General features: G+C 37.0%; 1 protein-coding gene and 1 pseudogene across 3 annotated transcripts in view; both read left to right on the top strand.

Moving 5' to 3' along the window:
* MIGA1 (mitoguardin 1) overlaps positions 1–27,065 on the top strand; it is an 83,478-nt gene that overhangs the window by 47,050 nt on the left and 9,363 nt on the right. For 2 of the 3 annotated variants that reach the window (XM_061186422.1, XM_061186423.1), the window contains exons 8-11: positions 11,458–11,558; positions 24,323–24,441; positions 24,698–24,770; positions 25,834–25,920. In XM_061186422.1, the coding sequence (XP_061042405.1) occupies positions 11,458–11,558; positions 24,323–24,441; positions 24,698–24,770; positions 25,834–25,920 (380 nt within the window). The remainder of the gene's footprint in view (positions 1–11,457; positions 11,559–24,322; positions 24,442–24,697; positions 24,771–25,833; positions 25,921–27,065) is intronic. The other variant, XM_061186424.1, reaches the window with a different exon arrangement.
* On the top strand, positions 16,020–19,202 carry LOC133089036 (small ribosomal subunit protein uS17-like; annotated as a pseudogene).

The following is a 27,065-nucleotide window of genomic DNA, read 5'->3' as shown; positions in this document are numbered from 1 at the left end:
AAACCACATTCACAGAAAGACAGACAAAATGAAAAGGCAGAGGACTATGTACCAGATGAAGGAACAATATAAAACCCCAGAAAAACAACTACATGAAGTGGAGATAGGCAACCTTCCAGAAAAAGAATTCAGAATAATGATAGTGAAGATGATCCAGGACCTCGGAAAAAGAATGGAGGCAAAGATCGAGAAGATGCAACAAATGTTTAACAAAGACCTAGAAGAATTAAAGAACAAACAGAGGTGAACAATACAATAACTGAAATGAAAACTACACTAGAAGGAATCAATAGCAGAATAACTGAGGCAGAAGAATGGATAAATGACCTGGAAGACAGAATGGTGGAATTCACTGCTGTGGAACAGAATAAAGAAAAAAGAATGAAAATAAATAAAGACAGCCTAAGAGACCCCTGGGACGACATTAAACACACCAACATTCGCATTATACGGGTCGCAGAAGGAGAAAAGAGAGAGAAAGCACCCGAGAAAATATTTAAAGAGATTATAGTTGAGAACTTCCCTAACATGGGAAAGGAAATAGCCACCCAAGTCCAGGAAGCGCAGAGAGTCCCAGACAGGATAAACTCAAGGAAAAACACACCGAGACACATAGTAATCAAATTGACAAAAATTAAAGACAAGGGAGTTCCCTGGTGGCGCAGTGGTTAAGAATCCATCTGTTAATGCAGGGGACATGGGTTCGAGCCCTGGTCCAGGAAGATCCCACGTGCCGCGGAGCAACTAAGCCTGGGCACCACAACTATTGAAGCCTGCGCACCTAGAACCTGTGCTCCACAACAAGAGAAGCCACCACAATGAGAAGCCCGCGCACTGCAAAGAAGAGTAGCCCCCACTCGCCGCAACTAGAGAAAGCCGGCGTGCAGCAACGAAGACCCAATGCAGCCAAAAATAAATAAATAAATTTATTTTTAAAAAAGAAATTAAAGACAAAGTATTAAAAGCAACAAGGGAAAAACGCCAAATAACATACAAGGGAACTCCCATAAGGTTAACAGCTGATATCAGGCGAAAGGCTACAAGCCAGAAGGGAGTGGCATGACATATTTAAAGTGATGAAAGGGAAGAACCTACAACCAAGATTACACGGCAAAGATCTCATTGAGATTTGATGGAGAAATCAAAAGCTCTACAGACAAGCAAAAGCTAAGATAATTCAGCACCACCAAACCAGCTCTACCATAAATGCTAAAGGAACTTCTCTTAAGTGGGAAACACAAGAGCAGAAAAGGACCTACAAAAACAAACCCAAAATAATTAAGAAAATGGTAATAGGAACATACATATCAATAATTACCTTAAACGTGAATGGATTAAATGCTCCAACCAAAAGACACAGGCTCGCTGAATGGATACAAAAACAAGACCCATATATATGCTGTCTACCAGAGACCCACTTCAGACCTAGGGGCACATACAGACTGAAAGTGAGGATGGAAAAAGTTGTTCCATGCAAATGGAAATCAAAAGAAAGCTGGAGTAGCAATTCTCATATCAGACAAAATAGACTTTAAAATAAAGACTATCACAAGAGACAAGGAAGGACACTACATAATGATCAAGGGATCAATCCAAGAAGAAGATATAACAATTGTAAATATTTATGCACCCAACATAAGAGCACCTCAATACATAAGGCAAATGCTAACAGCCATAAAAAGGGAAATCGACAGTAACACAATCATAGTAGGGGACTTTAACACCCCACTTTCACCAATGGACAGATCATCCAAAATGAAAATAAATAAGGAAACACAAGCTTTAAATGATACATTAAACAAGATGGACTTAATTGATATTTATAGGACATTCCATCCAAAAACAACAGAATACACTTTTTTCTCCAGTGCACACGGAACATTCTCCAGGATAGATCACATCTTGGATCACAAATCAAGCCTCGGTAAAGTTAAGAAAATTGAAATCATATCAAGCATCTTTTCCAACCACAACATTATGAGATTAGAAATAATTACAGGAAAATAAACATAAAAAACAGAAACACATGGAGGCTAAACAATACATTACTAGATAACCAAGAGATCACTGAAGAAATCAAAGAGGAAATCAAAAAACACCTAGAGACAAATGACAACGAAAACATGACGATCCAAAACCTATGGGATGCAGCAAAAGCAGTTTTAAGAGGGAAGTGTATAGCAATACACTCCTAACTCAAGCAACAAGAAAAATCTCAAATAAACAATCTAAACTTACACCTAAAGGAACTAAAGAAAGAAGAACAAAGAAAACCTAATGTTAGTAGAAGGAAAGAAATGATAAAGATTAGAGCAGAAATAAATGAAATAGAAACAAAGAAAACAATAGGAAAGATCAATGGAATTAAAGCTGGTTCTCTGAGGAGGTGAACAAAATTGATAATCCTTTAGCCGGACTCATGAAGAAAAAGAGGGAGAGGGCTCAAATCAATAAAATTAGAAATGAAAAAGGAGAAGTTAAAACGGCCACCACAGAAATACAAAGCATCATAAGAGACTACTAAAAGCAACTCTACGCCAATAAAATGGACAACCTGGAAGAAATGGACAAATTTTTAGAAAGGTATAACCTTCCAAGACTGAACTAGGAAGAAATAGAAAATATGAACAGACCAATCACAAGTAATGAAATTGAAACTGTGATTAAAAATCTTCTAACAAACAAGTGTCCAGGACCACATGGCTTCACAGGTGAATTCTATCATACAGAAGAGCTAACATCCATCCTTCTCAAACTCTTCCAAAAAATTGCAGAGGAAGAAACACTCCCAAACTCATTCTGTGAGGCTACCATCACCCTGATACCAAAACCAGACAAAAATACTACAAAAAAGAAAATTACAGACCAATGCCACTGATGAATATAGATGCAAAAATCCTCAACAAAATACTAGCAAACAGAATCCAACAACACATTAAAAGGATCATATACCATGATCAAGTGGGATTTATCCCAGAGATGCAAGGATTCTTCAATATACACAAATCAATCAATGTGATACACCATACTAACAAATTAAAGAATAAAAACCATATGATCATCTCAATAGATGCAGAAAAAGCTTTTGACAAAATTCAACACCCATTTATGATAAAAACTCTCCAGAAAGTGGGCATAGAGGGAACCTACCTCAACATAATAAAGGCCATATATGACAAACCCACAACAAACATCATTCTCCATGGTGAAAAACTGAAAGCATTTCCTCAAAGATCAGGAACAAGAGAAGAATGTCCACTCTCTCCACTGTTATTCAACATAGTTTTGGAAGTCCTAGCCAAGGCAATCAGAGAAGAAAAATAAAAGGAATACAAATTGGAAAAGAAGTAAAACTATCACTGGAGATGACACGATACTATACATGGATAATCCTAAAGATGCCACGAGAAAACTACTACAGCTAATCAATGAATTTGGTAAAGTTGCAGGATACAAAATTAATGCACAGAAATCTCTTGCATTCCTATACAGTAACAACAAAAGATCAGAAAGAGAAATTAAGGAAACAATCCCATTCACCGTTGCAAAGAAAAGAATAAAATACCTAGGAATAAACCTACCTAAGGAGGTAAAAGACCTGTACTCAGAAAACTATAAGACACTGATGAAAGAAATCAAAGATGACACAAACAGATGGAGAGATATACCATGTTCTTGGATTGGAAGAATCAATATTGTGAAAATGACTATTCTACCCAAAGCAATCTACAGATTCAGTGCAATCCCTATCAAATTACCAGTGGCATTTTTTGCAGAACTAGAACAAAGAAATCTTAAAATTTGTATGGAGACACAAAAGACCCTGAATAACCAAAGCAATCTTGAGGGAAAAAAACGGAGCTGGAGGAATCAGACTCCCTGACTTAAGACTGTACTACAAAACTACAGTAATCAAGACAATATGGTACTTGCACAAAAACAGAAGTATAGATCAGTGAAACAGGATAGAAAGCCCAGAGATAAACCCACGCACCTATGGTCAACTAATCTATGACAAAGGAGGCAAGAATATACAGTGGAGAAAAGACAACCTCTTCAATAAGTGGTGCTGGGCAAACTGGACAGCTACGTGAAGAAGAATGAAACTAGAACACTTCCTAACACCATACACAAAAATGAACTCAAAATGGATTAAAGACCCAAATGTAAGAGCAGACACTATAAAACTCTTAGAGGAAAGCATAGGAAGAACACTCTTTGACATAAATCACAGCAAGATCTTTCTTGACCCGCCTCCTAGAGTAATGGAAATAAAAACAAAAATAAACAAATGGGACCTAATGAAACTTCAAAGCTTTTGCACAGCAAAGGAAACCATAAACAAGATGAGAAGACAACCCTCAGAATGGGAGAAAATATTTGCAAACGAATCAACAGACAAAGGATTAATCTTCAAAATATATAAACAGCTCATGCAGCTCAATATTAAAAAAACAAACAAGCCAATCAGAAAACGGGCAGAAGACCTAAATAGACATTTCTTCAAAGAAGACATACAGATGGCCAAGAGGCACATGAAAAGCTGCTCAATATCACTAATTATTAGAGAAATGGAAATCAAAACTACAATGAGGTATCACCTGTTAGAATGGGCATCATCAGAAAATCTACAAACAACAAAGGCTGGCAAGGGTGTGGAGAAAAGGGAACCCTCTTGCCCTGTTGGTGGGAATGTAAATTGATACTATGGAGAACAGTATGGAGGTTCATTAAAAAACTAAAAATAGAACTACCGTATGACCCAGCAATCCCACTACTGGGCATATACCCAGAGAAAACCATAATTCAAAAAGACACATGCACCCCAATGTTCATTGCAGCACAATTTACAATAGCCAGATCATGGAAGCAACCTAAATGCCCATCGACAGATGAATGGATAAAGAAGTTGTGGTACATATATATAATGGAATATTACTCAGCCATAAAAAGGAACAAAATTGGGTCGTTTGTAGAGACGTGGATGGACCTACAGTCTGTCATACAGAGTGTAGTACGTCAGAAAGAGAAAAACAAATACCGTATATTAACGTATATATGTGGAATCTAAAAAAATGGTACAGATGAACCAGTTTGCAAGGCAGAAATAGAGACACAGATGTAGAGAACAAACATATGGACACCAAAGGGGGAAAGCGGGGAGGGGGGTGGTGGTGGTGGGATGAATTGGGAGATTGGGATTGACATGTATACACTAATATGTATAAAATAGATAACTAATAAGAACCTGTTGTATAAAAAAATACATAAAAAAATAAAATGGTGAAATAGGCAATACAAAAAAAATACAGAAAAAATATTTTTTATTGTGATGTGAACTCTTAGGATTTACTCTCTCTTTTAGATTTATTTATTATTTATTTATTTTTTTGGCTGCGTCATGTCTCAGTTGCAGCACGCAGGATCTTCATTGAGGCATGCAGGATCTTTCGTTGCAGTGCACGGGCTTCTCTCTAGTTGTGGTGTGCGGGTTTTTCTGTCTCTAGTTGTGGTGTGCGGGGTCCAGAGCATGTGGGGTCTGTAGTTGTGGCATGTGGAGTCGAGAACGCCTCGGCTCTGTAGTGTGCAGCACGCAGGCTCTCTAGTTGAGCCGCACAAGCTCAGTAGTTGTGGCGCGGGCTTAGTTGCCCTGCGGTGTGTGGGATCTTAGTTCCCTGACCAGGGATCGAACCCGTGCGCCCTGCGTTGTAAGGCAGAGTCTTTACCACTGGGCCACCAGGGAAGTCCCAGGATTCACTCTCCTAACAACTTTCATATATAACATCCAGTAGTGCAAATTATATTTACCATGTTTTACATTACATACCTGGAAGTTTGTACCTTTGACTACCTTCATCCAATTCCCCCTCCCCTATGTTGTTTTTGGTTTTTGTATTCCAGTTTGTTTTTTTCTCTCAAACTTTTCTGTAGTATTAAAATAAATGGGAATAAAAAATTATCCACAGTATGGATGGAGCACATAGTCATACAGGATAAACAAAGAACAGCAGTAATTTTCTAGATTTCTTAGTTATTTTAACAGATTATAGCAGATTCTGGAAAATAACTTGTCAGCAGCAGGACCTTTTCCATTTTTAATAAAACCATAAAAAAATAAGGTTCCACGTCATATTTAAACTGCTAAAAATCATCTGGAGAATAGCTGCTGACATAGAAGTCAGATGACATTGAGACATTTGGCAGGCTTCCTCTTCTTGTTGGTGTTATAAAATTCACAGTGGACAGCCTGGATTTGAAAAGAAGAGTGGCATCTTTGGAATCTCCACTAGAATCTGCTGAAGTTAAAATAGACCTGATGCCTTCTAAGTGACAGAAAATAGAATATGCCTGGGCATGGCAAAAGTGAGACATGCAGAAAACCCACTTGGTTTGGTTTAAAGAAACAGATCCAGGCTTGAGGTTCCAAGTTCCAGAGCTGAAGTGTCTTCTAGTGTTTTCTTTTTCTTTGTATAACTTTCAAGCAAATTCTGCTTTGGAAGAAACTTAAGTAATATGTGAATTATGAGACTGTTAAAGGAGGAAGACTTGAATCCAGTCAGATTTTTGGCCTAAAATATATGACTATTTAGTTAAAAGTAAACAGTATACTTTCAGTGTTCTTCCAAAGAACATAGTTTATGTCTATGCATGAATGTTTTAAAAGCTCTGGATGATTGAGACATGTAAAAAAATGTTCTTAAAAATGTTAGATTTACTATTTAAGAAAGTTAAAAAAAGAAAAAGCTGCCCCACTGAGAGCCAGTGAGGCAACACATGGAGCATTTTTTTAATATTTAATCACCCTATTATGTGGAAAGCTTTCTTTTAGGCACTTCTAAGGTTAATGATGAGTCCTTAAGGGGCTTAAGCTGCATATTTCACGTTTATAGTATCATAAGTTTAATTAATTTAGGGTTGGATTTTAGAAACATAAGAATTTTAACAGTGCTCTTGAAACAAGTTAAAGTCATGGAACAGGCAAAATAACCCAGGGGAAATACATGAGAGGCTTTAAAATAGGGATTTTTCATGTGTTGAGAATGGTCAGTCTATAATAACAAGTTTTATTTAGTTTATGTGAACAAATAATTAAGCCTACAATGTGTTCAATGCTGTACTGAGAACTGTAGGAACCATCAGAAAAAAGAAAAAATGAAAGAAAAAGGAAAGAGAAAAAAAGAAAGTTCATCCACTCAAGTTGTTTCAGTCCAGCTGGACAGACAGGTTGCATATTCAGGCAGTAATTAAATAAAGATTCAGAGAGTATATTAAATGGTATGTCCTTATCTTTTGCATAATAATATGAATAGCTAACATTTATCCAGTGCTTACTTTACATATACAGTCATTCCTACTCCCCATGGATACCAAAATCCATGGATGCTCAAGTCCCTTATATAAAATGTTGTAGTATTTGCATATAACCTATGCACATCCTCCCATATACTTTAAATCATCTCTAGATTACTTATAATACCTAGTACAATGTAAATATTATGTGAATAGTTGCAAATACAATGTAAGTGCTATGTAATAGTTCTTGGCACACAGCACATTCAAGCTTTGCTTTTTGGAATATTCTGGATTTTTTTTCCCCCCATCTGTGGTTGGTTGGCTCCTCTGATGTGGAACCTGTAGTTGTGGAGGGCCGACTGTATTAACTTGTTTAATCCTCACACAACCCTGTGTGGTAGATTTTATTCCGATTTTACAGTTGAGAACACTGAGGAATGGAGAAGATAAGAAACTTACCCAAGGTTACACAGCTAAAAAGTAGCAGAGGCAGACTTTGAATCTAAGCTGTCTGGCTCCAGAACCCATGGTTTTAACATCTTTTCTGTACTGCGTTACATAGAAGCAACAAATTAAGTAGTTTTTGGAGGAGAATGCATGCAGGGGTTAGATAGTACTTGAGCTGCATATTATAAAACAGTATGTGTTCCTGGGTAGCATGGGGCAAGGGAACAGAAGGAGAGAAATTTATATGTTGGAGAAGATTCAAGAGAAACTGAAAACTTGAGTAAAGAATACATGTGGCAGGGCTTCCCTGGTGGCACAGTACTTAAGAATCCGCCTGCCAATGCAGGGGACATGGGTTCGAGCCCTGGTCCAGGAAGATCCCACATGCCTCGGAGCAACTAAGCCCGTGTGCCACAACTACTGAGCCTGCGCTCTAGAGCCCGCAAGGCACAACTACTGAGCCCGCGTGCCACAGCTACTAAAGCCTGCACGCCTAGAGCCTGTGCTCCGCAACAGGAGAAGCCACTGCAATGAGAAGCCGACACACCGCAATAAAGAGTAGCCCCCGCTTGCCGCAACTAGGCAATACCCGCGCGCAGCAACGAAGACCCAACGCAGCCAAAACTTAAAAAATAAAATAAAATAAAATTTTAAAACTGCACAAAAGCAATTAAATATTGCCCAGTATTCTTTCTTTATACTTTTTATTGGCTTATCTAAGAAACAGATATATTATTTCTCTTCATAATTATTAAGCTGTCATTCCAGGAATTATAACAGTTACTGAAATGAGAGATATGGTCTGTGGTTTATGAAGTTGGGTTTAATGAGTAAGACTTTCCAGTTCCTCTGAGCCACTTTTCTTTGTTAGATTTTAAAAAAATAAAATACAACCATGGTAGCTGATCTGGATGACATTGAATGGCTGGTTACTGTTGAGTGAAGTAAAACAGACTTTTAACAGCTCCTGGGTAATGTCTGAAAGGTAAAGTGACATAAGATAAATGTCTGTGTTCTACTCCGAAAATAGCAAAAGGCATATGGAACCAAGATTTAACTTAGTTGACTTGTAACTTAATCCCACTTTAAACGTGCTTTGGCATAATGAAGGTTGTACTGTGATTTTTTTTTTTTGCAGAATTAATACCAATGATGGAAAATAATTAAGCTAAAGGTTTGAAAGTTATGAATGCTGATTTAATTTTGTAAATAATTGATTCCTCAGAGTTTGTGTATGTATTTTCAAAGGTCATATATGCAATGAAAAGAGAATACTGGGAATTTTTCTGGATACCTGAGTGCCCCAAAATACCAGTTTTATAGCTGTTTATAAGTGTAAAACAATTATGTTTTTTTGTTCTCAAGTTTGATGAAAAAATTTAAAATTCCTAAAGGAACTTTTATTTTTGAAAATAGAATAATTTAACCTCAGATTTTGTTCTGTTAATAGTCATTTAGTAGTAGGATTTTGAACTGACAAGTTAGGTATTTTAAAAGGATTGATGTAAGCTTCATTTGAAAACAATTATAACTTAAATTTGGAAGATGAATGGTTAAAATGTCAACTATGGTCCCACCAAATATAAAGTAGAAAAAAATATGCTATGCGTATGGTTATTTTTGATACTTTAATAGGAATGAACCTTGTCCCAATTCGCTCTTCTGCTTGGCTTAGAGATTGGAATACAAATGGCAAAACTTTTGAGTTTCAACTAAATTAATGGTTTGGATTTTTTAAAACTTTACACTTCCTGTAGAGCATCACAAAAGGTCTGTTTTCTGGTACTTGGGGGTTGTAAACAGGATTTGGAACATTTATGATAAAGGTAATAAACTTTATTTTGGGAAAAAATGATGGAATAGAAATTTGAATTAATGAAAGGCAAAGAGATTTCCGATTTCTTTTCAAAGAAGATTAAGTATCTGACAAATTTAGCAGATTGAAAATCAAAATAAAAATCTGTATATATTTTGTTCTTTGCTTTTTTCATACTTGTGATAGAATTTGAAGAGTATCAGTTGCTTGCTACAATGTAGTCACATTTATAAGTGGGTACTGAATTTGTTTGAAAATGTAATTTTTTTTAACTTTTTATTTTATATTGGAGTATAGTTGATTAACAATATTGTGATAGTTAAAAAACTATAAACAGAAAAGTGATTCAGTTATATATATATATCTATTCTTTTTCAAATTCTTTTCCCATTTAGGTTGTTACATAATATTGAGCAGAGTTCCCTGTGCCAATCAGTAGGTCCTTGTTGGTTATCCATTTTAACTACAGCAGTGTGTACATGTCAATCCCAAACTCCCTAACTATCCCTTCCCCCCACCCTTCCTACCTGGTAACCATAAGTTCCTTCTCTAAGTCTGTGAGTCTGTTTCTGTTTTGTAAATAAGTTCATTTGTATCATTTCTTTTTAGATTCCACATGTAAGCCATATCATTAAGATATTTCTCTTTCTCTGAGTTACTTCACTTAGTATGACAGTCTCTAGGTCCATCCATGTTGCTGCAAATGGCATTATTTCGTTCTTTTTTATGGCTGAATGAGATTCCGTTGTATATATGTACCACATCTTCTTTATCCATTCCTCTGTTGATGGATATTTAGGTTGCTTCCATGTCTTGGCTATTGTAAACAGTGTTACAATGAACATTGGGGTGCATGTATCCTTTCGGACCATGTTTTTCTCCATATATATGCCCAGGAATGGATTGCAAGATCATATGGTAGCTCTATTTTTAGTTTTTTAAGGAACCTCCATACTGTTTTCCATAGTAGTTGTACCAATGAAAATGTAATGTTAACAGTTAGATTCCTGATGATAGTATGTGAAGATATTGACATCGACGTTCAGAATGCTTTGTATTGGTAACAGGTAGCCTGTCTTGGTATGGTCATATTAGCCATTTACAAATGCCTTTAAACTTTTTCAACCCTTTAAATCATTGGGGAGGAATTCCCTGGCGGTCCAGTGGTTAGGACGCTGTGCCCTCACTGCCAAGGGCCCAGGTTCAATCCCTGGTTGGAGAACTAAGACCCACAAGCCGCCACAGTGTGGCCAAAAAATAAATAAATAAACATAAAATCATTGGGGCAGTTATATTTGATCCTCAAGTAAGCAGAATAAACATCAGGGTCCTAAACCAGATCATTTTGGGCCTTTCAGTGTTTTAAAGTAGACCTTAAAGACTGAAGATATCTTCCTGAATTATTTTAATTGGTCAGTTTATCACAAGTGACTGGCCAGACAACATTTTATGTGAATAATTCATTTAATTTGAATGAACCTACCAGTTATCCCAATTTGGGCAAGGCCACTTGCAACTTAAATTGCTCTGTTTCAAACTATCTGTGGTATATGCTGATAGCTGGTAGATAATCCAACTCCAGTTATTATATACCAGTTTAAGTTATTATTTACTCAAAAGCTTTTAAAATCTGAAATAGTTTAATATCTTTTAAAAATAAACATGTCTCCTTTATAGTACTTTCTCCTCTGCTTGGCAGTGTTCAGAATCAGTTTGAAGCACTTTGAGAGTCTTGTCAGATTATATCCCATTGATTTGCATTGTTTTCCTTTTAGATTCCAGAATTCTAAATAAAGACTGATGTTTAAACAAAAAAAAAAAAAGAAAAACCAACCATAGAATATGAAATATGGCAATGACAAGGAATGTCAATTTCTGAACTTTTCACCTTTTCTTTTAAGATAAAGATACAGATATCACCATGAAGGGGAATATGGATGACTTTGGCCTGAGAGACACCTTGAGTATCACATCAACCGATTCTTTTGCTTCAGCAGCAGAGGTAGGACATGTATGTTCCTAATGAGGATTTCTTATTCTTTTTAGGTGGAGAATACAGTTTTGCCATTGTGCTGTAATTCAGTTCAGTAGCCATTTATTTAGTATCAACTCTGTAGATAGATACAGAGATACAAAGATGATACCAGGATACAAAGATGAATATACCATGAATATAAGTTCCCACAGGAGCTTAGAGTCTCTTTAGAGCGGTGGACATGTAAACACAAACTTTAGATAAGCACTTTCATCACTGTGGATTATGGGTGAGGCATATAAGTGTCTCAATGGAAAGCAATTCACCTTATATCAAGAGTCTTAAAAATATTCAGATTCTTTAGCTGAGAGATCATACCTCTATAGATATTTTTTCCAAGGAAATGATCGGATTCAAAGATTTATATATAAAAATATTCACTGTAGCATTTTTAATAATAATGAAAAACTGAAAACAGTTTAATGCCAAATTATGGAACATCCATAATTTGAAGTATTATATTGCCATAAACATGTTTCCAATAATTTTTAATGACATGGGAACATATGTTAAGTGAAAAGAGTAGTATGTAGGTTTTATATAGAGAGTATGCTTGTAATTTTGTAATAAAGAAAAACACGTATGTGGTATATTATATGAGTATTTAGGCTGAGGAAAAAAAGACTAGATATAAATACACTAATGTGTAAGGAGTGGTGATCACTGAATTACAGATTTATGGGTAATTTGTTTTCCACTGAGATTTAGATTTTTTATCCAAAGAGAAGATTGCAAAGTGGTCATCTTTTTATAATGTTTTCTACTTGAAACAGCTTTAAAAAATCACATATGGCCAATTTTGTCTTAGAATTATTTCATTTTTTTGGTAGATTTTGGATACTAATGCTGTCCTTTTTCATATCGATACTATCACACATCTGTAATTGATGTGTGAATTCAAGCGCTAGTGTGGAAAGCTTTAGGTGTTCCAACACCCTGTACCCTAAACCTTGATTCTGGCTTTTTTAAAGCTGTACTGACCATAATCTTTCATCGTCTCAATATTTTTCTGTATATGTATATTTTAGCTATTGCTTACAGTATCATCTCCTGAATTGTTCACCTTTTTCCTTATATTTTTATACTTGTATAGTTTGCAACACACAGAACATATCTACTTGTTTTATGAAGAAGCTATTTCCTCTTCTTTTTACTATTCTATATAGACAGGGTTATCTTTCTGTTTTTTCTAGCTTTATTGAGATATAGTTGACATTTAACTTTGTGTAAGTTTAAGCTGTACGAAGTGATGATTTGATACACATATATTGTGGAATAATGAACACAGTAAGGTTAGTTAACACCTCCAGCACCTCACATGATTACCTTTTTTTCTTTGTGGTGGGAACGTTTAAGATCTACTCTCTTAGCAACTTTCAAGCATATAATGTAGTATTGTTAACTGGGGTGACCATGCTGTACATTAGATCCCCAGAACTTATTCATCTTGTAAGTGGAAGTTTGTACCCTTCGACCAGCATCTCCCCATTTTTCCCACCCCCAGTTCCTGGCACTCACCATTCTAAATCTCTGTTTCTATGGGTTTGGCTTTTTTAGATCCCACATGTACGTGATACCATACAGTACAGTTGACCCTGGAACTGCATAGGTTTGAACTGTGTAGGTGCATTTATACGTGGATTTTTTTCAATAAATACATACTACATTATCTGCAGTTGGTTGAATCCGAGGATGTGAAACTGCGAATACTAAGGGCCAACAATAGGACTTGAGCATCTGAGGATTTTCGTATCCAAGGCAGGTCCTGGAACCAGTCCTCTGAGGAAACCAGGGGATGACTATTTTCAACCACATGGGGGTCAGCGCCCCTAACCACCACATTGTTGAAGGGTGAACTGTATTTGTCTTTCTCTGTCTGACTTCACGTAACATAATGCCTTCAAGGCCCTGCCCCATACATATTGTTGCAAATGACAGGATTTCTTTCTTTCTCATGGATGAATAATATTCCATTGAATATATATAAATATATGTATACCACATCTTCTCTATCCATTCATCCATTGATGGACATTGACTTGTTTCCATTTCTTGGCTATTGTGAATAGTGCTGCAATGAACATGGGAATGCAGATATCTCAAGATAGTGATTTCATTTTTTTTTTTATATATATACGCGAAAAGTAGGATTGCTAAATTATATACATATATATTTTTTAAATTTATTTATTTTATTTTATTTTATTTTATTTTTGGCTGCGTTGGGTCTTCGTTGCGGCACGCGGGCTTTTCTGTGGTTGCGGTGAGCGGGGGCTACTCTTTGTTGCGGTGCTTGGACTTCTTACTGCAGTGGCTTCTCTTGTTGCGGAGCACAGGCTCTAGGCGCACGGGCTTTAGTAGTTGTGGCACGCAGGCTCAGTAGTTGTGGCTCTTGGGCTCTAGAGCACAGGCTCAGTAGTTGTGGCGCACGGGCTTAGTTGCTCCGCGGCATGTGGGATCTTCCCGGACCAGGGCTCGAACCCATGTCGCCTGCATTGGCAGGCGGATTCTTAACCACTACGCCACCAGGGAAGCCCTGAATTATATTTTTTGGTATATACCCAGAAAAGAGGTAGGATTGCTGAATTATATTTTTAATTTTTTCAGGAACATCCATATTGTTTTCCGTAGTAGCTGTACCAGTTTACATTTCTACCAACCATGCACCAGGGTTTCCTTTTCTCCACATCCTCACCAGCATTTGTTATCTCTTGTCTTTTTGCTGATAGCTATTCTATTTGAGGTAATATTTCATTATAGTTTTGATTTGCATTTCCCTAATGATTAGTGATGTTTAACACCTTTTAATGTACCTGTTGGCCATTTGTGTCTTCTTTGGAAAAATGTCTGTTCAGGCCCTCTGAATATTAACCCCTTATCAGATAGATGGTTTGCAAATATTTTTTCCCATTCTGTAGGTTGCCTTTTCATTTTGTCGATTGTTTCTTTTTCTGTACAGAAACTTTTTAGTTTAATTCAGTCCCACTTGTTTATTTTTGCCTTGTTGCTTGTGCTTTGGGTGTCATATCCAAAAAATTGTTGTCAAGACAAATGTCAAGGAGCTTTTTCTCCCTATGTTTTTGTTTTAGGAGTTTTATGGTTTCAGGTCTTATGTTTATGTCTTTAATTCATTTTGAGTTAATTTCTGTGAGTGGTGTAAAATAGGGTTCCAATGTCTTTCTGCATGTGGTTATCCAGTTTTCCCACTACCATTTATTGAAGAGTCCTTTCCCCACTGAATATTCTTGGCCCCTTTATCAAATATTGGTTGACTTTATATGCAAGGGTTATTTCTGGGTTCTTGATTCTGTTCCATTGGTCTATGTCTATTTTTGTACTAGTATGATACTGTGTGATTACTTCAGCTTTGTATTATTGTATGAAATCAGGAAGTAAAATACCTCCAGTTTTGTTCTTTCTTAGCATTGCTCTGGCTAGTTGGGGTCTTTTGTGGTTCCACACAAATTTTAGGATTTTTTTTTTCTGTTTCTGTGGAAAATTCCATTGGACTTTTGATAGGGATTGCAGTGAATCTCTAATGGCTCTAGGTAGTATGGACATTTTAACAATATTAATTCTTCTGATCCATGAACACGAGTATCTTTTCATTTATTCGTGTCTTCTTCAGTTTCTTCATCAAAATCTTATAGTTTTCACTCTACAGATTTTTCATTTCCTCGGTTAAATTTATTGCTAAGTATTTTACTCTTTTTGATGCTTTTGTAAATGGGACTTTTCTTAATTTCTCTTTTTGATAGTTTGTTTTAGGGTATAGAAATGGAACTGATTTTTGTATATTGATTTTTGTATCCTGCAACTTTACTGAATTTGTTTATTAGTTCTAATAGTTTTTTGGTGGAGTCTTTAGGATTTTTCTGTGTATAAGATCATATCATGTACAAACAGAGGCAATTTTACTTCTTTCTGATTTGAATATCTTTTCTTGTGTTTCTTGCCTAATTGCTCTGGCTAGAACTTAACAGCGCTATGTTCCATAGGATTGATGAGAGTGGGCACCCTTGTCTTGTTCTTGGTCTTAGAGAAAGAGTTTTCGACCTTTCACTGTTGAATATGATGTTAGCTGTGGGCTTGTCATATGTGGCCTTTATTATGTTGAGGTACATTCCTTCCATACCAATTTTTTGAGAATTTTTATCATAAAGGGATGTTGTATTTTGTCAAATGCTTTTTAACTTTCTTTCTGTAGACACTTACGTCCTAAATGGTTTGTAAAGAGAATTGCAAGTCACTTTGCATTTTTTCCACTGTGAAGAACAATATACCTTTAGAGCAAATTGCTCGAAAGTTTCTTTGTAATATGCAACCTTAAAAAATATTTTGCCAAGTATTCATTGTACTCACTTTAAATTTGTGGTTTAAGTTCCAAAGCTTTGATAAATTAAAAAAAAACTTCTTATGGAAAACAAAATGCATGAATACCACAAGAAGGGCTCACTATCTGAGAAACCTCCTAGGAATGCTTCTAGGGTATAAATGTATGATCTCAGAATGTGAATGTGCCAAGATAAATTGCGTACTAAGAAATGTTTGTTCAATTATGTTTAATAGCATTTACTATATGCCAAGCACTTAAGAAAAACTGCTTAATGAAGAAAGTTATTAAGAAAATAAGACCAGAACTCCTTATGAAGTTAAACAGTTTGTGATCATTTGAAAGCTTTATTCAGAATTATCAGAAAGAGTTTTTGCCTATTTAGATTATTAAAACAAGTCCTGGCATAGGCTTTTCTCCAAGGTTGGTCAGTCATTTGTGAAAGTGATTAACAAAATTTTCCTGTATAAGCTTTGCCAAACATTGGTTTGGAACCAGAGCCTTTTTTCTCTGAAAAGTCTTTTTTTTAAATAATAGCTTTATTGAGATATAATTCACATACTATAAAATTCACTGTTTTAAAGTATACAATTCAGTGGTTTTTAGTATTTTCAGAGTTGTGCAAACTTTCTAATTCTGGAACATTTTTATCACCCCCAAAAGAAACCCTTCCCTATTGGTCATCGCTCCCTTTTCTCTCCCTTTTCTCTGCCTAATCGCCCTTGGCACTTACTCCTATACCTTTCGTTTCTATGAATTTGCCTATTCTGGACATTTCATACAAATAGAATCACACAATATATGATCTTTTGTGTTTGATGTTCTTTCACTTAGCTTAATTTTCAAGTTCTGAAAAGTCTTTTTAATGTTAAGGTACCACTGCATTGAGTACTCTCCTAACTCTCCCATCTGTTAAAGAGATTGTCATTTGATAGGTAGAAACTAATATTGCAGAGAGAGCGTTTTTAGCTGTAAATTTAGTTTTTCTTAGAATTACCACGCTGCACTGTGTGTATGTTTAATATATAAATTTTAGGGTGCTCTTTAAAGAGAAAAAATTTATTTCTTATAATTCAGATACCTATACTCGTAGTCTAAAAGGAAGCTTGGAAAGCTTTTGCTGTACCTCTCTGACTTGATAGCACTTGTTTATAGCAATCGGGAATTATCTTACTTCCTCTGGGGTCAGTTTTGTCTCTTTTATCTTGGGCTTTCATTCTTGTGCTGATGGTTTTCCTTTTAAATTTGAAAGCTTAGCTGGTGACTGGACTGATTTCCTTAGGTAGATTGTGGAGGTTTAGAGCATTGTTTTCTGTTTCTTTCTTCCTTGAATAGGTGAACAGGAACGATAACTGGCCTCAGTTGACTTCTTTGAGGTTGCTGATGGGCAGGCTTTTCTTTAGGATGAATGGTCTGTAAAGAGCCTAATAGTCAGGGCACACCTGGATACAGAATGAAGAGGTCCTTACTCCGGGGGACCCATCACTCACCCTAGCAGACTTACTTTCCCCAGGTAGTTCAAGTAATTTTTGTTTGTTTGTTTTTTGGCTGCGCCACGCAGCTTGTGAGATCTTAGTTCCCTGACCAGGGATTGAACCCGGGCCCTTGGCAGCGAAAGCATGGAGTCCTAATCACTGGACCGCCACGGAATTTCCGTTCAAGTAATTTTTTTTTTTTAATAAATTTATTTAATTAATTAATTTATTTTTGGCTGCATTGGGTCTTCGTTGCTACGCGAGGGCTTTCTCTGGTTGCGGCGAGCAGGGGCTGCTCTTCGTTACGGTGCGCGGGCTTCTCATTGCGGTGGCTTCTCTTGTTGCGGAGCACAGGATCTAGGCGTGTGGGCTTCAGTAGTTGTGGCACTCAGACTCAGTAGTTGTAGCTCGCGGGCTCTAGAGTGCAGGCTCAGTAGTTGTGGCGCACGGGCTTAGTTGCTCCGTGGCATGTGGGATCTTCCCGGACCAGGGCTCGAACCTGTGTCCCTTGCGTTGGCAGGCAGGTTCTTCACCACTGCGCTACCAGGGAGGCCCCCATTCAAGTAATTTTTAAAGAGAAATGTTCTCTGGTTGCAAATTCTTTTTTTCTAAGGCAGAGAGTAGAATAAGATATAGGACAACTACAGTTGTTTGGACAGACTTTCATTTAAACTACTATTTTCAATCCCTCTTCTTCAGTCCTGCCCGCACACCTGCTCACTGTGAGCCTGGTTCTCTTTGAGGATCTGCTTAGCAAATGTCTCCTCTTTGACTATATCCCTTCTTGAACTTATTCTGGACTATGTCTTCCTCATCTCTTTCATCTGTCCACACACTTCCATTTGCTTTCCAGTGTTTGGAAATCTGTGTGTCTTCCTTTTGCTCTTAGTATTATTTCCACTGTTATATTAGTTATCTGTTGCTATGTAATAAATTACCCACAACTTATTGTCCTAAAACCAATAGAATTCAGGTGTGGGCTGGGGGCTGGTGCCAAGGCTGTAGGTCCTGTCCTGGGTCTCAGAAGTGTGTGCTAAAGAGTGGGACCACATGCCCCAGTTTGGGAGTTAATTGCCAGAGTCCTCAATTTCCTAGGGATTAAATCAAGTAGAGGGCATGTGTCTTTGTGTTAATCTAGATTAGAGCCTTCTAAATCCTGGGGGTTCCACACTTGGAGTTTAATAGAGGCACAAGCATTTTAGGAGTCACCTTCTTAAAATCCACGTCTTATGGGGTGGTTTTCTGGAGCTCTTGGGCTTTAGGGTTAGTCCTGTGAGAACTAAATCCTAGGGCTAATCCAAGGAGCCCGTCGTTTTGGTATTTAATTGTGAAGCCGCATATATTAGATACGGAGTGACTCCTGGACTGAGCGTCCCTACCAAAGGCAGCAGACACCATCTTTCAAAATAAAAAGAGGGTCCTGCTTGGAGAAACTGTCGAGGAGAAGCTCCCACAATACAAGAACATTGGCCTGGGCTTCAAGGCACCCGGAAGGCCATTGAGGGCACCTACATTGACAAGAAATGTCCCTTTACTGGTAATGTCTCCATCTGAGGGCAGATCCTATCTGGTGTGGTGACCAAGATGAAGATGCAGAGGACTATTGTTGTCCGCTGAGACTACCTCCACTACATCCAAAAATACATAAGAATATGTCCATGGACCTGTCCCCCCGCTTCAGGGGCATCCAGATTGGTGACACTGTCATGGTGGGGGAGGCTGGCCCCTGATCAAGACTGCGAGTTCAGCATGCTCAAGGTCACCGAGGTTGCCAGCACAAAGAAGTGATTCCAGAAATTCTGAGACTGGACACCTGCCCACTCCCCCAGTTATTTCCCATACAATAATAAGAACAATAGCAAATATTTGTTATCTCATTGTTCTGAGGGTCAAGAATTTGGAAATGGTTCTGGCTTGAGGTCTTTTGTGAAGTTGTAGTCAAGTATGTTGGCTGGGGCTACAGTCATCTGAAGGTTAACTGGAGCTGGAGAATCTGCCCCAAGATCACTTACATGAATGGCATGTTGGTGCTCCCTGTTGGTAGAAAACCTAAGTTTTTACGGTTTTATGGACTTTTCAATAGGACTGCTGGAGCCTGTTCACAACATGGCACCTGGCTTCCCCAAGTGAGAGTGAGACAGAAGCAGTGACTGTTATGATCTAGCCTCAGAAATCACACTCCATTATTTCTATATGTTATTGGTTACACAGGTCAGCCCTCTTCAACATGGGATGAGGTATGAAGTACCAGGAAGAGAGAATCATTATGAGGGCCGTTTTAGAAGGTGGTTATTGTGGGTTTATTTCCTTTTTTATTTCTTTTCTATTAGTGACATAGGAGATACAATCAGCCTGTTTTCGTTAACTGTAAGTCCTATTTGTAATTTTATGTGATTATTTTGAAAGGAAAGTGTAAATGTAAAAAATAGTCCGTATTAAAATTGAACTTAGCCTATTTTATGCCCCAACTTATAATAGTTTTGGAACTTTGGACATTTCTTTCATGGTTGTTCAGAAGCTTTTAAAAATATTAAGGCTTTTAAAAATACTACTTCACATTCAGCAAAGTCATTGCTTGTCAAAGAAGATAAGACCTAGTCCCTCTTGCATCTCATGGAGGGCAAGGGGGAAGTAATTTGGGATGTTAAGTAATTTAGAAATAAAGGACATTTCAAGTTTCAACCAGCAAAGAAAAAGAACCCTTTTTCATGGTAAATTGCATGGTAAATTGCATGTTATGCAGGGATTAAACTGTGTTTCTGACTGCTTCTGAAGTAACAGCTCTAGTAAAATGTTCATCTTTTTCTGAAACCTTTTAAAAAGTTTTTGGGAATTTTGTCCAAAAAATTCTTCCTATAAGATACATGCTAAAATGAGAATTTAAGCCATCATCTTAGTGATTTGTTTTTTGCTTTAAAAACTTTAAGACTTTTTTTTTTTTAAGATTTAATTTTATTTTTACTTTTTTGGCTGCGTTGGGTCTTGCTGCTGTGCGCGGGCTTTCTTTAGTTGTGACGAGCGGGGCTACTCTTCGTCGTGGTGCACAGGCTTCTCGTTGCGGTGGTTTCTCTTGTTGTGGAGCACTGGCTCTAGGCGCGCACTTCAGTAGTTGCAGCACGTGGGCTCAGTAGTTGTGGCTCACGGGCTCTAGGGCTTCAGTAGTTGCAGCACGTGGGCTCAGTAGTTATGGCTCGCGGGCTCCAGAGCGCAGGCTCAGTAGTTGTGGCGCACGGACTTAGTTGCTCCGCAGCATGTGGGATCTTCCTGGAACAGGGATTGAACCTGTGTCCCCTGCATTGGCAGGCGGATTCTTATCCGCTGCGCCACCAGGGAAGTCCTTAAGACATTATTTAAATTAATGTTTCTTAGTTGTCACTGTCTCTTATGAAGAATTGATGATAATGTTAGCCAGTGTCAAATCTTCAATATGATGTATTTTCACAGCTGCAGGCTTATTTTAAGAGACTTAATTTAAACGATCACCTCAGCCAAACCAACAAATAAACAAGATAGACTAATAAATCAAGACTTGATCCTGGAATCCCTCATTGTTGGATTTGTTCACTTCTTATTAGTATAAATTATTTTATGTAGAGTTTAATTGGAGCCCCAGTTTCCTCCTTAGAATTTTTCTCTGCTGGTAGGTGTACATAGATCCTATTTGTTTTGACAGTGGTGCAAAACTTTAAATTATTTAATATCTAAAGAATTTCCACTCTAATTTTTTAAACTGTTAGCTTTTTTTTTAACCTCAAATACACTTTGCCTTTAGCATAATATATCTTCCTTAAAACATGCCGGAAATATTACTTAAAGCAGACAGTATATAATGGCAGGTATTGTCATTTTGTTTACTTTTTTTTTTTTTGCCTCTGGACTAATAGACATATATATACTGTCCTAAATAATGCTGATGTGTAAACTTATTCTCCTTTGGATTTTTGGATAAGGCTGATAGGAGAATACGTATAGTTTGATATTTAAAAGTACATATAAGCTCTGGAATGAATGCCTGGTTTTAAGTTCTACCATTTAGTAGTGGGCCTTGGGGCACGTTCCTGCTAATCTAAATCTCTGTTTTTTTACCTATAAAAGGTGGGTAGTAATAGTACCTACTTTATGAGTGGTTGCAAAGAAATGAGATAATCAAGTTAAAGCATTTAGCCCAGCATGGGTGCATATGAAGTGCCAGAACTACAGCATGGAGAAACACTTCTGGAATAGTAGAGTAAAAACTTCCAAAGATCTCCTCCACAAAAGCAATGATTACTGGCAAAAATTGTCAAAAATCAAAATTTGCAGAACTCTGAAAATTAAACATTTGTAAAAATTCAAGGAGGATTTATTCAAGGAAGATAGCTGAATCTCCATAAGAACAGTAAACTTTGTAAATTTTTAACTGGTTCTGTTTCTAGCCCTCTCTCCACAGTAGTCTTGAAAACCAACAGCTTCATAACTATGGTAACTGTGAAAATCAGGGGCTCAGCAGCCACTGGAAGAAACTTAATGGCTTTGGAGCTTCCCAAAAGTCCCATCACTAGAGAATTGTCACTGTTTGGCTTGTATGGCAGCTCCTTGCAAAGCTGCATTCTCAGGACTTGTCTTTATTTGACCTGACTTAGAGCTTGCTCTGTGCAAAATTTCTATCCCTAGAGCCTTTGTTGAAAAATATCAGTGGTAATTGTTTAACACTGGAGCTGCCTCATTGCCCAATTTTTAAAAGGAAAAATTGGGCAATGAGATGTTTATAGGGAGCTTTGAAAAGCTCCAATGTATTTCTGAGAATCTAGAAGGCCATAAGCATGTGCAGGGCTATGCATGTGTCCAGGAAAGACCTTAGAAGTCCCTAACCTCTCACCTCTGGCCAACCTTGATGTTCTGCATAAAAGAAAAAGTTAAGGCGGACAAAAGAAAAAAAACAATTAATTGGCATTTATCAAAAGTAGAAACTTTTGTGCTTTAAAGGACACCAAGAAAGTGAAAAGACAGTAGAATGGGAGAAAATATTTGAAAATCATGTATCTGATAAAGGTCTTATATCCAGAATATATATAGAACTGTTACGACCCAATAATAAATGGACAAATAACCCAATTTTAAAATGCGCCAGGGGGGCTTCCCTGGTGGCGCAGTGGTTGAGAATCTGCCTGCCGATGCAGGGGACACGGGTTCGAACCCTGGTCTGGGAAGATCCCACATGCCGCGGAGCAGCTGGGCCCGCGAGCCACAATTACTGAGCCTGCGCGTCTGGAGCCTGTGCTCCACAACAAGAGAGGCCGCGATAATGAGAGGCCCACGCACCACGAAGAGTGGCCCCCGCTCGCTGCAACTAGAGAAAGCCCTCGCACAGAAACGAAGACCCCACACAGCCATAAATAAATAAAAATAAAAAATGCGCCAAGGATTTGGACAGACATTTTTCCAAAGAAGATATACAAGGGCCAATAAGGAGGTAAAAGATGTTCCACATCATTAGTCATTAGAGAAATTTAAACCACTTCATGCCCACTAGGGTGGCTATAATAAGAAAAGATGGACAATAACAATAGTTGGCAGAGGTGTGAAAAGATTTAAATCATCATACATTGCTAGTGGGAATGGAAAATGGTGCAGCCACTTTGCAAAACAGTTTCCTCAAATAGTTAAACATAGAGTTACCATCTGACACTTCCATTTTTAGGTATATACTCAAGGGAATTGAAAACATAAAAGACTTGTACATAAATGTTCAAAGCAGTCTTTCTTATTCATGATTATCAAAAAGTGGGAACAACCCACAAGTCTATCAGTTGAGGAAAGGATAAACAAAATGTGGTATATCCATACAATTCAGCCATAAAAAAGAATGAAGTACTGATACATGCTACGTTATAGATGAACCTTGGAAACGTTATGCTATGTGAAAAAAGCCAAACACAAAATGCCACATATTACTTGATTCAGTTTATGTGAAGTTTCCAGAGTGGGAAATTCCATAGACACTGAAAGATTATTGGTTTCCAGGGCCTAGAGAGAAAGGGGCATGGGGAGCGACTGCTGATGGGCAGAGGGTTTCTTGTTGGCATAGTAAAAATATTCTGAAATTAGAAAGTGGTGCTGATTGTACAACCCTGTGAATATACTAAAAAGCCCCTGAATTGTACACTTAAATGGGTGAATTTTATGGTATGTGAATTATCTCTCAGTAAAGCTGTTATTAAAAACAAACAAAAAACCTCTACAGCGTCCCATTTAAATGGATCACCTGGTATTGAAAAATAAAATCACTCCAGAGTTTTCCTGCTTAGCTGGCAACTCTATAGTGTTTGCAGTGGGGTTTTTTTGTCATCATTTTCTTTTTTTTCGCATCTTTATTGGAGTATAATTGCTTTACAATGTTGTGTTAGTTTCTGCTGTACAACAAATTTGTTGTTGTTTTTTAATGAACTATCAGAAGGCTGGAATTTCATTTGTAGAGTTTTTATGCTAGCCATAGGTACATGACTATTCTTTAGTTATACAAAGGTTAGTCGAAGCTACATATAAAAAAAAAATTCCCTAGAATTAGCCAAATTGAGATTATTACAGTGTTTTTGTAGAAAACTTTACTTCATTTACAATCATGAGTTATAATACTTTTAAGCATTCTTTGGATGATAAAATTCTCTTCTTTTTTTTCAATGCTTCATCATCAGTTTTTCTTGTTGGTGAACTGTAGTTGGATTCAAAATTAGCTAAGCTTGTTATAAAGTTTTACTCTTTTTTTACAACTGAATTTTGAAATAAAATGAATTCAGATCTTACTAGCTGTAAAATCTTACTGAATTATTTTCGCATTTTAATAAAATTGAGTATATTTTAATATTAGCAAGATCCTGTTTTCTATTTTTTATAGTTTTTCTTCTCGTATCAGTGTAGTCTGTTTTAACCCACTGTATTCTTAGCTTGCAGAACACAAAGAAGTACAGCATATCTACAGTCTGGAGTCTCTTTGCCACTGCCCTTTTTACGAAGAGGCCATGCATTTAGTTGAAGAAGGAAAAATTTACTCAAGAGTGCTTAGGTATCATGCTTATGTTTTTAAAAAATATTAAGATGCTATTGCTATGTTTGTCTGATATTTGTTAAAAATATTTATGAGAATAGGGGAAAATATGTTTTTAGGCTCAAAATAAATTATTTTTACATGTTTTGTCAGTACTGAAAAGACATGTGTTTTTTTATTGAGGTCCCGAGGTTAAGCCTTGTTCGAGTCCAAATTTGTAGTAGGCTTGATCTTAAATGCACTTTAACAGTTGTCTCCCCTGTTTATTACTTAGAACTGAAATGTTGGAGTGCCTAGGAGACAGTGATTTTCTTGCCAAACTTCACTGTATTCGACAGGCTTTTCAGGTATTTTTTTTTAACAGTAAGTGACTTCACCCAGCCACTCATCCCCACCCTCATGCCATAGAGTCCAGCTGCATATAAACAGGACAGCCCTTTGCTCTTTATTATCCTTATTCCTATTGGCAAATAAAAAGTCTGCTAAGTTTATTTTTCTTGCCTGCTGTTTCCCTTCATTTGTCTTCATTTGTCATCCTCTGCTATAACTTCCTGGGTCTACCACATTTTGTCAAAATAGAATGTTTTGATGCTAAAGATGTATGTGTATGAATTGCTGCTTAAAATGTAGATCCTTTTTCTTATTATCAATTAGTATGTGTTCTAGGATGTTTTTATTTGAATCAGATGTGAAATCATCGATTTCCTAAAATGAAATAAGGTCATTTAACAACAAAATTATCTTTATTTTTCTATGTTTTGGAGTTGTATAATATTTATTTTGGATTTTCTAATGTGAAATTGAACAGAATTTAAGTTCATATTTATCTCCCTTTAATCTTTTTTATTATATGTTCAAGAGCTATATTTTTAAGTATTTTTCTTTTTTTAAAAAATTTTATTTGTTTTATTTATTTATTTATTTTTGGCTGCGTTGGGTCTTCGTTGCTGTGCGCGGGCTTTCTCTAGTTGCGGCGAGTAGGGGCTACTCTTCTTTGCGGTGCGCAGGCTTCTCACTGCAGTGGCTTCTCTTGTTGCGGAGAATGGGCTCTAGGTGCCCGGGCTTCTGTAGTTGTGGCTCGCGGGCTCTAGAGCGCAGGCTCAGTAAGCTGTGGCGCTTGGGCCTAGTTGCTCTGAGGCATGCGGGATCTTCCCGGACCAGGGCTCAAACCCGTGTCCCCTGCATTGGCAGGCAGATTCTTAACCACTGCACCACCACGGAAACCCTCAAGAGCTATTTATATTTTAGTAACTTAGGACCTTTTCTGTGATCTGCCTGCTGAAGTAGAGTCACATACCATGTATTGACTGTATTTCGGTTATTTATGCATAGATATGCTATAAAGTCAAATGTCCATTCAAATTAATTATAGGTCTCTTTTTTCTTTGTTTGGGGATGGATATTTTTCAGGTAATTCTTTCAGAAACAGCCAACAGGATATTCCTTGCTGAAAGCGGGAGGAAAATTTTATCAGCGTTAATTGTAAAAGCGCGAAAGGTAAACTTGTTTTGTTGGCAGGTTTTTTATTGTTGTTATTTCAGTTGAGCTGAAGATTAAGATGCATTAAATTTTTAATAGAAGAAAATGTTTTTGTAGATAGTTACAAAGGTTCACATATTGAAAATAAATAACCCAGGGACTTCCCTGGCAGTCCAGTGGTGAAGAATCCACGCTTCCACTGCAGGGGGCATGGGTTTGATCCCTGGTTGGGGAACTAAGATCCCTCATGCCGCATGGCATGGCCAAAAGATAAATAAATAAATAACCCAAAGAGCATTGATTTCTACTTGGGTTCATTTATTTTCTTTGTGTAAAGTTCACACTGTTTTGATCAAGTTGATAAATTATTCTCAATTTGCCATAAAACTTGTGAATGTCATGGTAAGAATTATCATTAGATCTGCTACTACAGCCACCACTATTGTTATTTCTAATACCTCTTCTCTTACGTCCCTCAATCCTGTTCAATAAGAAGGTTCCAGGAAGTAGTATAGATCTCAGAAATCTGGAAATACAAATTGAGCTGCCTCTTACTCTTACTCCTCTTCATGGGACTGACAGAGGCAGAAGCAATGGCAAGAACTTTATGAAGACTGTGAGGAACCACTTTCCTTTATGCAGCTTGTGTCCAGATGATGAGGAAAAAAAAACAAAAACCAGACTTTCTCTGAGCCCTTTGAACACCTGGTTTTCAGACCCAGTCCCTTTGAACCTCAGTTCCCTCATTTGTAGAATAGAATTTTATTTATGGTACCCTATTTCAGAGAGTTCTTACGATGATTAAATAAATGATAAATGGGAAAGCAAATTTATTAAAAATACAACATAAATTTCGGGTGATATTAACTACTTGCAATTCCCAATGTAAATCTTTTTTTTTTTAACAAGAAACAGAATGTTTAATGATTATATGAAAAAGTTGCATAGCATTATAGTCAAAGAAATTAAAATTAAAACAACACAATAGCTTGTTCTGCCTATCAAATTGCTACCACTAGAAAGACAATAAACCCAGTGTAAATCTTATGTTGCTTTCTTGGCCTTCCCAAGGCAAATAAACCCACTGATTTGAACTAGAGTTCCTCCAAAAAGAATAGAACTGCATCGAAAGCATCGCGTAGTATCTGCTGTAACCGAGTTTT

The sequence above is a fragment of the Eubalaena glacialis genome, chromosome 3, assembly GCF_028564815.1.
Source record: "Eubalaena glacialis isolate mEubGla1 chromosome 3, mEubGla1.1.hap2.+ XY, whole genome shotgun sequence".
Taxonomy (NCBI): Eukaryota; Metazoa; Chordata; class Mammalia; order Artiodactyla; family Balaenidae; genus Eubalaena; species Eubalaena glacialis.
This window is presented reverse-complemented; position numbering and strand designations above follow the sequence as displayed.